Below are 13,201 nucleotides of genomic sequence, written 5' to 3'. Positions count from 1 at the left end.
GAGATTAAAGGCAAATATTTGAGATATTTTTCGAGACTGATACATTCTGACGTGTATACTTGTAAGGCAGAATTCAATCTCAAGTATACAGCATCAGCTCGACGCATATATCAATTTTAATAAATTTTTCCGCGCTACTTGCTTATACCATCGACATAAGGGCGCCTCGCGTTTTTTCCCTTATAGATACTCACGCTCGAATAATTCAAACGCATCCGGAGCTATTCGATTCCTCCTCGATGCTTTTGATGCGCAAGTTTCACTTCGACGCATTTACTTCCAAGTACATATCCGTATATATAACGACTGACCGAGTTACACACACTACCATAAGGCTCCCTATCATTGAGTGTATCATTATACCAAGTTTAACCCTGTCTATACGTGTATCAAGGCTCTCGTTCGAGTGTTCATTAGTCAAGACGCGTGAACTCGCGCGAAATTTTAACGATCCCCGAACTTTCGAAATTGTATTTACACGGAAAAAAAAGTTCGAAGGTTCAAGTGCGATATTGAGCGGAGAGAAATGTGTACGTGCTCTCTGGCTTGCAGCTAATTACTTCAAGCTATAAATACACGCCTGATGCCTTTTTATACGTATATTGCAAGCACAGCGCGTGTACGATTTATTGATTTTTCAGTACTACACCCGCGGGTGTGTATGGAAAGAAGAGAAGTCCACGAAGCTCATCTAGGGGGTAGAATAAAAAGCGAAAAATTTTCCAGCGGCAGCAAAGGACATTTAGAATGCAAAACTGAAACTCGCTCGCGTTTTATATACGAAAAATCATGCGCGACGCGATTTGCATTTCACTACAGACTAGCTCTTCGATGTGTGTGTGTGTGTGTGTGTGTATGAAAAATCGTCATTCGACATGTAGATGCGTAAAAACCTTAATCATATCTCCCGAAAAATTTAAAAAAGAACATCGAATTTAACGGAGAAACAAACGACGAGAAGGGCTTGCGTAGACACTCCGTCAAAGCACACAAAAGAGTACACCGAGTAGTAGAGGGAATACGAGAGAGAGCAGGACTTAACGAAGCGCTGTTTACACTCTCGGACGATAATAAACGATCCTCGAGGAAAAATCAGGACCCGCGTTCTCGTAGCGCTGTATATACCCAGAGAGAGAGAGAGAGAGAGAGAGAGAGAGAGAGAGAGAGAGAGAGAGAGAGAGAGAGAGCCAACCGCGCTCATTTGCAAGGTGAATCGCGCTTAAAATGCAAGAAGCGCCCGCGCGCTAAACCCAATAAGTCAAGGAGTATTATGTAAATGCTGCTTTTTCTCGCAACAGCGTCAAACGCCGCACCGCCTCACGGCCAGCAACAAGTATATATATATATATATATATATATATATATATATATATATATATATATATATATATATATATATATATATTATATATATATATATATATATATATATATATATATATATATATATATATATATATATATATATAATATATATATATATATATATATATATATATATATATATATATATATATATATATATATATATATATATATATGTATGTATGTATATAAAAGCGTCCGTCGCCGTGTCATCCCTTCTCCTGGCCGCGATACGGTATGCAAATTGGTCACCGTGCGGAATTTTTCCGACGAAAAATTTTCTTAGCCCACTTTTTCCCCCCCATCGTCGTTTGCAGCCGCGAGCGCGGCGTGTTTTCCTCTTTGCCGTGAGCATGCATAATGTTCGCTGGGATAATTTCCCCCCGTCGTCGTCGTTTATTTAACTTATTCCACCGTTTATCGATTAAACATTGTTATTCAGTGCGTGTGTACGCGACGTTTGCTGGATGTGTCTGTATGTGTGCGGCGTAATCAGCAGAGAAGCTGCAGCGGAGGCAGCTCATATGTATGAGCTTCGATCTTTCTCTGTATGTAGACGTATAAGTATAAGTTATCGAACTGTGCGTTTGGCTCGAGATGATGCGGAAGCTCTGGGCTTCTTTTTTTCTCTCTCCTCTTTTGGAGCCGAAATTATGTAAGCCAGAGAGACATTTTACGCTCGATCTGCTAGGAATATGTGCGAGTCAAGCTGTTTTTCTATGCTCTTCTCAAAAGTTCCGCGTCTTCGGAGGAGGCGTGGTGTGCTATAGCTGCAGCCGAAGTATGTTACGGTTTGGGATAGAATTTTTTGCTACGGCTTCTTCTCTTTTTCTTCGAGTAATTTATTTGGATTTCTCTTTCGGCAGCCGTCGGATGTAACATTTCCATTGCAAAGGTTTTACCCTGTGTGTGTATAATGCGCGGAGGATGAGGAATCGTATGAATGATACTTCAAAGGCTGAGTAAATAAAGATAGAGAGGGCTCTCGGCTGTGTTTTAATTGGAAATTTCTCGTCGGCTCTGCGGACTTCTTCTCGGGTAATTTTATCTATGGTAATCCTTATTTTTTCGAGAAATCGGACGAGCGAGGGTTTATAAGCTTGCGATGTAATTTTTTTTTTTTTTCAGAAAAAATGAAAGCTTGTAGGTAACTTTAACGGCATAGAAACCCATATATGAGATCTGTACTTCTTTCGTTACGATACGATTATGTGCTCCGAGCAAACATGGAGGATGTACGGAAAAATTTTCAAAAATGTTCTCGCGTACACGTCGTTTCTGCTCTTTACGAGAGCTAACAAGCTACTGCTCGCTGTTTAATAATTCAAACGCAGGTAGAGCTTGAAATTCAATATACCGACGCAGAGTATATACATCCTATTAATAAAGCCACAACTCGCTTTTCTCGTGTAATACGTTGTTTGCATATAGCTTGAAAAGAAATCTTCCTCGTTAAATCAGCCCTCATCACATCGTTCAAGATAAATAACACACACACTGATATCCCGTCTATTCATCAGTGACTACACATCGTCATATCGACGCGTTATTAAAAAAAATTCAGCCAAAAGCGTATATATCCCACAGCTCTCGATTGAAAAGAAAACTTTCCCGTTGAATACACCCAAACGTTTTTCATTCCCACCAGGATATAACGAAAAGAGAGTCGAGTACACGGTATAACTATGGGCGAACGCCACGGGAATATCAAACGGTTAATTCGCGCTACACACACACACACACATATCCGGGCCGCCAAACTGCAGAGTAGTTGACGCAGATATAGAGGGGAGGTATGTATGGAAAGGGTAGCTGAGTTCCATGGAACGATTGTATATTTAACAAAGTGTTGATTGCATTTACTGACCTCCAGAGGCGACGCAGGTGATGTTGAGCGAGGTGCCCTCGCTGTACGGTCCGAGCACGTAGTACGGTATGTGCGACTTGCCGTCCTCGTCCAAAATGCTCAGCTGGTCCGGCGGTACTGCGAACACACAAACACACACACACGAGAACGTGTATACTACATATAGATGTATATGCGAGAGCAAAATGAACTTTGCTATACTGCAGGCGCGGCGTCTCATTATGCGCCCCGGAGAGCTCACACCCCTCCGAGCTTTCATAAGCAGCTACTTTGAGCGAGAGAAAGCGCTTACGTACAGCTACTATCTATCTCCGCTGCTGTATTTTATTATAAGCTTCGTTTTTTCGCCTTTTTTCGGCGGCTAACGGCTCAATTTATAAATAGAGAGGGCAGAACAATTAGAGGGAGGGATCACAACGGCCGTTTGGTCAATGCGTTTCCGAGCTATTACACAGAAGCGAAATTTCCAATTATTCTAGCTTGCAAGTAGTAAAGCTCGCGATACAGTCGGACGCTCGAATTTTCCTTCGAGAAATTCCTGTTAAATTCAAGCTCTCGCACACGCGTTAATTGTACGTTACTTCGGATAAGAGTCAAGGAGGGGCTGTGTTCTCCTGACTCGAATTCGATATTAACGCGCGTTCCCTCAAGCCCGAAATCCGCTATGCAGCCGCCGCGCGCTGTGTTGTTTAGTGCCTTCGGAGCCCACTGGTAATTTTCGGATGATTGTAATTTCTATAAAGCGAGAGAGGGAACGCTGCAGCAGCGCTAATCTCGTTCGCGGGTAACTGCGTTTGTGAGTCCCGGAGGAGAGGGAGGGGTATAGCGAGCGCTTCACTCGGCTTTAACCGGTTTAGAGTCCGCGAGGCGACTTCTAGCAACGCCTGTTCTCACGAGTCTTAAGGGAAGACAGGAGTGCTGCGAGAGAGAATTTCGGCTGCATTTAATGTTTTGCTGTATATATAGGAAGGAGAGAGGAGCGTAATGGACCGACGCGAGCTTGTTGAGATTGATTTCGAGTGTGCTGAACTATGGGGTGTAACGAGCGGTTGAAGAGGTGCAGGACGGAAGGAAAGGAGCTTTTTTCATGCTTGAAGTTTGAATCGCTTTAGAGAATTACACATTAAATATTACACGAGAGAAAGAAACAAGCTTTTTTTAATATCTCACTTATAACTGTCAAATTGACTTTGCTGTTCCTCGTGGGCGACTGCTTGAAGTCGACGCGGCAGCGGTAGAGGCCAGCGTCGCTCTCCTTGACGGCTTCCAGGTTCAGCTTGGCCGGGGTGTCGGCAAACTTGAAAAAAGCTCGACGTCCCAGACTCGGATCCTGCCAGTGCTTGCCCTGCTCCAGCGTCGAGATGCCTCGCGAGTCAAAACTGCAAAGATACACGGAAATGATCCTTATCATTAGTAAAAGTACGTTTTATAAAAGGATTGTTTATACGTTTCTGCAGCGAGAATTGCAACAAAAGTATCCGATTGAGGAAAACAGCTCTGATTTATACTGCGAAAACTCTCAAGCCCCTTTCGCCCTTAGAACAGCGTCAGGAGGATAGGAGCTAAAAGTTGAAACTGTGAACTACTTCTCGAGCGTGTATTATTATTCCTCCGTTCAATCTCTAGCCGCCTTGAGCGGCTCTCCTACGGTTTTTTCTTCTCGCTTCTTTCGCTCCTCTCTCTCTCTCTCTCTCTCTCTCTTTCTCTCTCTCTCTCTCTCTCTCTCTCTCTCTCTCTCTCTCTCTCTCTCTCTCGCTTTTCAGCAAAGTCCAAGTTAATTTGCATTCCTCGAGGAAGAAAAATCCGTCTGACGATCTTGCGCGAACAAAAGGCTACGTGTAGACATGTATATACATTCGAGCGAGCGAAGCGCCCCTGGAGTAGCGAATGGATGAGAGATTTTCTCTCAATTATTCGCGAATCGTTCAGAGAATCTTCTCTCGAAGTAGAGGAAGGAGAAGAAGTGCTTGTATAAGTGCTATCGCTGATGTACGAACGAGATAGCAGGAGCCTCGCGCAGCAAGAAAGTAAATGCGCCTCGAGATTTTTCTCGTTAAAATTGCCGAGAAGTTTATTATGAGGATTTTTCCGTCGATCTGTACTTAAAATCAAAATAGAACGATGGTAGACTCGGTGGAGATGGAATAGAGAAACGGGTGTTTGCGAGTTGCTCGTATAGTGTATTTTGATCACGTTTTCAATGACAACAAGGGAGAGACGAGCTTGGACGGCGAACCTCAGATCTGTGGGTTATTAGCTTCAAAGAGATATGCTATACATATGCAGTGGTAGGACTGTTCCGTTAATGTAATTAATTCGAGAATTACGATATGTAGTAGAAATGTTAAAAAAAAACTTCACTTGCAAGAGAGCTTTCCGTAAAAAATATTTTCATTTCAAAAAGATTGATTTTTGCAAAACCAGTTAAAATATCCAAAGCAGGAGAAAATTGATATTCCAAGCACAAAGAATCTCGAGTTACCAAGATGCAGTTCAAGATTTTAATTAAAATTACGCTGTACAAGCAAGAAAATCCTCGGCCATAATTAGTTGTTCCTTATTATAAAACACGACTACGATGAAAGAGAAGAAAAAAAAGACGATATCGGCGGTTTCCATCCACTCTGTACAAATAAAATATACGTATACGATACGTAGCATTGACGGGCCGTCGAGCAATTGTTTAAATGAGCTGCAAATGAATAATGAGGGCCGCAGCTCCGCGGACTGTAAAATTGAGATGAATAATTTCCACGAACATTTTCCAATATTGCTAATTTCAGAGAAAGAGTCAGAGGACAGAAGTGAATGTCGGGATGGCAGTGAATTGGAGTTTTATTCGCTGTGTGGTGCTGCTGTGCTCTGTGCCCCGTAATTGGGTTTGGAAATCGCAAATGCAATGGTTGACGGACTCCACTGACTCTCTCTACTGTTGCGCGCATTTAAAATTTAGAATTAATTGCTTGGAAATTGCGATGCTCTCCGCGATAAAATTAACTCGATGCTCCTGCACGTTGTAATAGAATTTATCAATTTCCCTTGATTAAATCCCCTCCGCGAATATTAGCATTTTTTCCATTTACACAGGATCTTTCATTAATTTCTTTCAGTGCATATAAAAAGAACGTTATTTTACGATCAAAATGCTTCGTCTCCAATAAGTCTATCACATCTTCCCCAAAGAAATGAACGATTCGATAAAAAAAGCACACGTCATCACGCCCGCGATAAATATTCAACCACATACGCGGGGGAGAATCCCGAGAAAAGCTTCCATCCATTTTATCATCCTCGAGGCAAAAGCACACAAAAGCGGATGCATTATACATAGGTTTGTCGCACGTACCTGTATATGGGCAGATCGGCAGGCTCCTTGTACCAGATGACGAGGTGCACCTTGTCGCCGGGCACCGGTGGCTCGACGTCGCAAGGCAGTTGAGCGACATTCCCAGCTACCGCCTGAGCTTCGCTCATTGTCACTGAAACACACGAGAGAAGACAGAGCAGGTGAGTGATGCGCCGAAGAGATTGAAAAGGTAGCTTAGACGGAAGAATGGGGTTATATCAGCGCCCCGATCGTCTGTGTGTCAAAGGATTCTCTCTACTATATTTTTATTTTTATACGCAGATATAATTTTTTTTCTCTTTCCAAGGTATATATATATATATTCGGGCCGGTTGCGCACAAAAAATATTGCGCCCCGGGGGCGAAGCTTTGCGAATTTTTAAAGAATTCAAATTTTGGAATCTCCATGCAAACGAGCTTTTTCAATATTCAAGCCCGTTTTATTCGGCTTGGCATACGCGTGGTTCCGACTGCGGAAACATCGTCATGCGTGCGAATTAAAAAAATCATCGTTCTCTCCCTCGCGCACGAAAGCTCTATACGTTTTCATTCGCAACATAATTACAGCACGGCGCGCAAGCTCTCAACAATATTTTCATCCCTTTAGCGCTTTCCACGCAGGCACATTAGTAAGCGGCCAACGCTAATATTAATATATTAAAGCCGCGGCGCTTTAACAGAGCTGCCCTGGGCTTTGTAATTTAACGCTAAATAACGCCGTGGATTTTTTTCTTCTTTCGACTAAGAGCAGCCCAGCGACGCGCCGGCTAGACCGCAGAGCAGTTTTTCAATTTCCTCCTTCGCGGCGCTCGAGATGAAAAGTCAATGGTCTTAATTAAAAACGTTAATTTTCGACTTTCAAGTTCGCTCGTGAAAAAAGCTGTATAAACTATGGGTTAAATCAGTTTGATTTTTCGGATGAAACTTATAACCATCACATTTATTAGAGCAGTCGCGGAGTAGATTTTCGCGTTCATAATAATAAAACGTGTGTTATTTCCTAATATTACTCGATCGAATAGAGCGAGTGATTGGTCGAACGGTATGTACCGCGTTATTCCGAGGAATTAAATTGTCAGCCACCAGCTTTCGGGTCAGCGGGTGCAGCATAACGATTCGAATGAAAAGCGTCCACCATATCGATTCCGAGAATACAGAGAGTTATACACAAAGTGTTTCCAACAAGCGAAAAATCTTTTCTAAATCTCCAAACTCGTTCGATAAAGTTTTTCATATCATATTTCGACGACTGGACGTCTCTCATCAAAAAGCTCTTTTTCCATTATAAATCCCCCGTTGATAGCCATGAAACCCCCGCGCGAACTTTTCCTTGAAGTTCGTCTCTCTCAAAAATTACTCGCCCTCCCGCGAGCACATATGACGTCGACGCCGTCAGAATCATGCATAAAAGATCGTCGCGGCTGAATATAATCCTCGCGCAAACGGACTGTTTCATACGAGCGGCTTCTCGCGACGGAAACTGCGGCAAAAATTAGTAACGAAAGTTTGTTTTTTGTAAAGCGCGAAAAAAATAGTATAAGCCATTAAATACGAATCCGCAAAAAGGGGGCGAGAGAAATCCGAGTTTTATCGCGCTTACTGATCACACGGGGAGCTTTTTGACGCGAGATTCCGGGGGAGGAAGAGTCGGAGCTTATCTGCATAAATACAGCTTCCGAATAAAGTTTCCGGACGCGCTGTTGGACGTGAGAGTAGGGGCTCTTCTCCTTTGGTCGAACGGATTTCGCGCACGAAGTGTGCCGCTGAGTGACACGCGGCAGCTCCGTGTCATTCGTATTCCACGTTACCACACATCAGAGGGATATTCGGACGGCTCTTTTTTGGGAGAGCCGTATAGCGATTTGCTGAGCTCTGAGGCTTCAAAGGAGAGATGGTTTTACGTGATCGGAAGACCGCACGAAATTTTTCTCTCCTGCGTACGTGGGAATTTCCATCTCTGATGTTTTCCTTTTTTATCGCGTCGTCGTTCTCTTTTCGATGCATGGGTTCGGTTATTTTTGATCCGTACGCCTTCGTGGGTTTATTTATCCATTTAATACGTTCTTTTACGAGAATCTTGAAATTCGAATCTTCTGAAAAAAAAAACATACTTCATATTTTGATTGTTTTCAAGCTGCTCTAATTAGCCCAACCAATTTAAGCGCGAGGATCCGGTTCATTTATTCCAGCGTTTATTGAAAAGAGTTCAAAGCTTCCGCGGTCTACAGCCGCGGCGGTTTTGTGTACATAAATTTCTGACGGAATTATGTTAAGTGATTAAATTTCGAACGCGTGCGTTTACTCTTGTCGGCATTAACGCTGCTGCTGCGGAGGCATAGAGGGCCTCGTCGGCGTGTGTCAGCTTCGGATAATGGATTTTCGCTACCCGAGAGATGGTGACAGAGACTATATGCTAAAAATGGATTTAGGGTAACAACGCGACTATGGAGCCCTCGTGCATTGCGGTCTACTCTCTAATGTAATAGCATATTTGATTATGGAGATTTAACGAAGTTGCGTTCGTCGGCAAACTGCGTAATGTTTTATTGCGTTTGCGTTTTCAGAATGTATACACCAGCGCACTTATTCGGCTTGTGCATCGCGCGTGTTATAATTTCATTCGATTCCGCTCTGATGAATTTACATGATTCATCGCGCGAATAATAGCGAGACTAAATTTTGGAATGTCAAAAGGCCAACTCGCGCTTGCAAGCTCGCGCGGGGAATTATCGGGTTGAAACGTTTGCTGTATCAGCGAGTTTTTCTCAAAATCGAGCGATATAATGCAAGAGGATTATGTAATTCGATAGGTGTATCGCTAATTTGGTTCGTCATCGCTGACCTACTGACGCAGCATGAATAAATAACAATTTGTTCATTTAACTGTTTTAAACACAGAAAATATAAAAATAAAAATTAAGCTTGAAAATCCTTGTCTCGGCAATTACACGCAGAAAATGCAATTACACGCACTTCTCTCTCTCTCCAGTGCGTCGCGCTGCTGCACTCGACACAGCTTTTTTCACCTTCACCACCGGAAGACCTCTACGCACAGTCCTCCTCTCGGAGACGAAATAAAGTGCAGCGGCGTGTACAAGGTGTGCTAAAGCACGGCCGAGAAGAGAAAGAGATTTTCAACGAGCTTCGAAGCCGACGGCGACTACTTTTTAAAGCGGCCGAAGTGCTTTAAGCGATCCTTTCCTCTTCCTGTACACCCTCGATTCTATCCTCTGGCTCTTATTTTTGCTCCAGCTGTGTCTCGCCCTCTCTGTTCTTTTCTCACTGGCAGCAAGCTCATCGTTATAACGAGACTTTAACTGGATAAAGTGATTCCGAGTCATAAAGGCACTGGCAATCTATAGGGGCGCATGTCATTCTCGAACGCTGTCGCGCAGATACTTTCTTTGTTCGCGCAGCTCTTATTCAATACTTTTTTTTGCGCGCTGTATTCTTTTGTCGTTTCTTCGCTCGACGTTCTTCGCGAGATTCTTTTTTCCGATATATTGTGCCGTAATCCTGTTTTCACTCGCTGGGCTCGTCAATAATTTGTGCTGCAGGCGTATCGTTAAATTGTATAGCCGAGAAATAGCTAATGCGGAACTTTTGTATGTATGTGTGTGTGTGTGTGTGTGTGTGCAGGGCTGCTGTACTGAGCTGCAAAGTTTAATCTGATCGTTAATATTTAACGCGGTTCGATTCTCGGATTAAGCGCGAATTAACAGAAGTTATTATGATCAATAAACGCTTCGTCGATTTCAGAACAGTTTCGCAATGTATATAGTTTTAATGATTCCATTAAATTTTGCTCGAAGTTACATGGATGTGTAAACAGGATTTGGGTTTCGCGGAGAATGTTCTTTTGAAGGAAGACGTTAAAATTACATAATCGGAAATGTTGATATTCGTGGTAAGCTTGCTTCTGAATATGAATTTATTGATTAAACATTGAGAGAAGGTATAGAGATTCCTGCGATTTCCCAAAAAGGCGAGCTTTGCTTGATAAGTTTCCTGGAATGAAGTGAACATTTTACGAAGAGGAGCTTCTTTCTTTGTGCGCGTTTAAAAAATAAAAAATTTTCAAAATAGAAAAGGCCATTTTCAAAGACTGCCCCGTCACATTGTAAAATTTGATGGAAGGGTTACCTTATAATACCCCAAATCCACCTGTGCCGCGCATCAATAACAAAATATTCAGCGCCAACATCGCGCATCGTTCTCATACGTATAATACCCCTGAAATCTCGCACACGCTCTCTCTCCCTACAAAGCGAGAAAAAAGGGGTAAAGTATACCTCGTGCAAAGAAGAGCCAAAACAAGCAGAAGAAAAGCGCCAAGAAAACGCGTGAGAGCTCCAGGTGCTCGCGCGCTCTGCAACCGAGGGATAGCCGTGTTTACGTACATTACATTCTTTATTCCCGGCCTGGATTTTCAAGCCGCTCGAAAAAAAGCTCACAACCGGACTGAACTGCGCCAAGTTGGAAGTGTGAGAGAGAGAATCCAGGTGACGGCATTGCTACGTGCCCTATTGCTCCGGCCAACTTTGCTCAGAGCTAGAAACAAGACCTGCTCGTAATCTTTCTTCCATCTCTCTCTCACGAGCATTCGACGCAACGGTCGAGCGAGCGAGTGGTCTCTCTCTCTCTCTCTCTCTCTCTCTCTCTCTCTCGAATGAACGAACGAACGAAAACGCATCCAGCGAACTGAGAGAGTTGTGTAAGTACAGAGTTCGGCTAAAGTTGCCTATAGGTGTCGAAAAGTCAAGTATTCCTCTGCAACTATCTCCTCTACTCTATCTTGTCTTCCCAAGCGTTTCCACAAGCCCGAATATAACACGCGGGGAAGATCGACGCGATGGTCTATATATATGCGTCCAACATCGGAGAGTTGGGTATGAAGCTCGAACACGAGGACTTGAAAGCTCGCGAAGCTATTGGGAGAGGCCAGTTATTCTCTTAAACTCGCTGCCTGCGTCGATCCTTTCGACCGCACTCATCAAACAATAATATTTGGGAACACACAACTAGTCCCTCGCGCACAGCTCCCTCGCGAAAGTCGATAACTTGATAATTACGTCGAGCTGCTCCGAACACACGGGGCCCCGCCGTAGCCGCCGTGGAGTAAGTGTGTGTACACACATATATAACCGCTTGATTGCGGTGAAAGCCCCGTTGAATTTCCGCGACATACGCGCGTGGAAAATCCAGGGGGTATATATTGTATATACACGTAGCCAAGGCGCACGGCGCGACCATGTGTTTGTAATCGAACGCGAAGCGCTATACACCGGTGCGTGCGTTGTTAGTGTAACGCGAATTTTTCGGCTATACGTGTGTGTGTGTGTATCCTAACGGTAGCTGCACAGCAGCCCCGTATTATTTTTGCCCGTATGTCAGCGTGTAAACAATGCCGCCGCCGTCGACTCTCTCTGCGAGTGTGTCCTCGGCCGATAGAGGGAATAAAGGTATACACGAGAGAGTGTTTTTAGCCGCAGCTGCACGAGTGTGTGTGTGCGAAGAACAGAAAAAATAACGAACGGGTCGCGCACGAAAAATATCCCCGCACGTTTACATTCATCGACGCGCTCTGGATATTTTATCGATGAGATGAGCTGAGACGGGGAGAAAAAACAAAAGTACTGCAAAACACAAAGTCGTTACAACAACGGTTGAAGCGAAGCGCAGTGGCAATAAGCGCAAAAAACGCTCGGCGCTCTCGCATAAAAATATATAATTATCATCATCGTCGTCGCGACGACAGACACGTCGGGCTCGTGTATGTGCAGTAAAGGGAAAAAGCTCTCTCTCTCTCTCTCTCTCTCTCTCGACGAGGAAAAATCCATCGGGAACATCAGCAGCAGTTGCAAGAGAGAGAGAGAGAGAGAGAGAGAGAGAGAGAGAGAGAGAGAGAGAGAGAGAAAGCGACTTTGCGCCGTAGCGGTGCAGCGGCCGGTGATGAGAGTAGAGGGCGCGGAAAAAGGAGAGAAAGCTCGTGATTCAGCAGACTGTGAATAAATCGCGCGCCGCGCACTACCGAAGGTTAAGCGCATGATCGCATTGTTAAACAAAGAGCGAGTGCTGAGAGGGGGAGAGAAGGAGGGTGGAGGCATCTAAGGAGAAAATGAGAGGTAGCGCTCGTATAATACCCGTGTAGATATTCGATGAAGGGTGCTTTTCTCGCCGCCAGAGCAGGTACATTAATTACGAAGATGTAACGCGGGGGTGTACACGGTATGCATATGAGTAACTACACTTCTCTTTCGCCGAGGCTTTTTTGAGGTGTGGGTATACGCGCTGCGGCTTGTTTTATATCGCGCGCGAGGGAGTTATACACTTTTTTTTAAAGAAGAAAGAGAGATTTGCATCTTTTGATATCGGCGGCCGAGTCGAGGTTGTTGTTTTTTTTCGGACTGTACTTTCGGCGAGTTTGAGATAGCTCCGGGCGCCGACGAGATGGAGAGTTTGATTTATGCTGATTTTTCGTGAATTATTCAATAAAATCGAGCCGCGCGGCTCTCTTTCCTCTGTTTCGCTCGGGAGGGAATTCCTCGCTTTGAATATAACTTCGGAGCTTGCTTCGCGTATTAGTTTTGCATTTGCGATGCGTCGATTAGGGATTGATTTTG

The 13,201-nt window shown here is 44.0% G+C and overlaps 1 protein-coding gene across 6 annotated transcripts in view; it reads right to left on the bottom strand.

The window, feature by feature from the left end:
- The window catches only part of LOC100123679 (nephrin), a 134,812-nt gene that overhangs the window by 17,183 nt on the left and 104,428 nt on the right, over positions 1-13,201 (bottom strand). For all 6 annotated transcript variants that reach the window (XM_016989967.3, XM_016989969.3, XM_008216715.4 and 3 more), the window contains exons 3-5: positions 6,579-6,711; positions 4,403-4,611; positions 3,233-3,349 (exon numbers count right to left, since the gene is read on the bottom strand). In XM_016989967.3, the coding sequence (XP_016845456.1) occupies positions 3,233-3,349; positions 4,403-4,611; positions 6,579-6,711 (459 nt within the window). The remainder of the gene's footprint in view (positions 1-3,232; positions 3,350-4,402; positions 4,612-6,578; positions 6,712-13,201) is intronic.

This window comes from Nasonia vitripennis, chromosome 4 (assembly GCF_009193385.2).
Source record: "Nasonia vitripennis strain AsymCx chromosome 4, Nvit_psr_1.1, whole genome shotgun sequence".
NCBI classification, from domain to species: domain Eukaryota; kingdom Metazoa; phylum Arthropoda; class Insecta; order Hymenoptera; family Pteromalidae; genus Nasonia; species Nasonia vitripennis.
The sequence above is the reverse complement of the archived record's forward strand: the minus strand, read 5'-3'. Positions and strand labels throughout refer to the sequence as shown.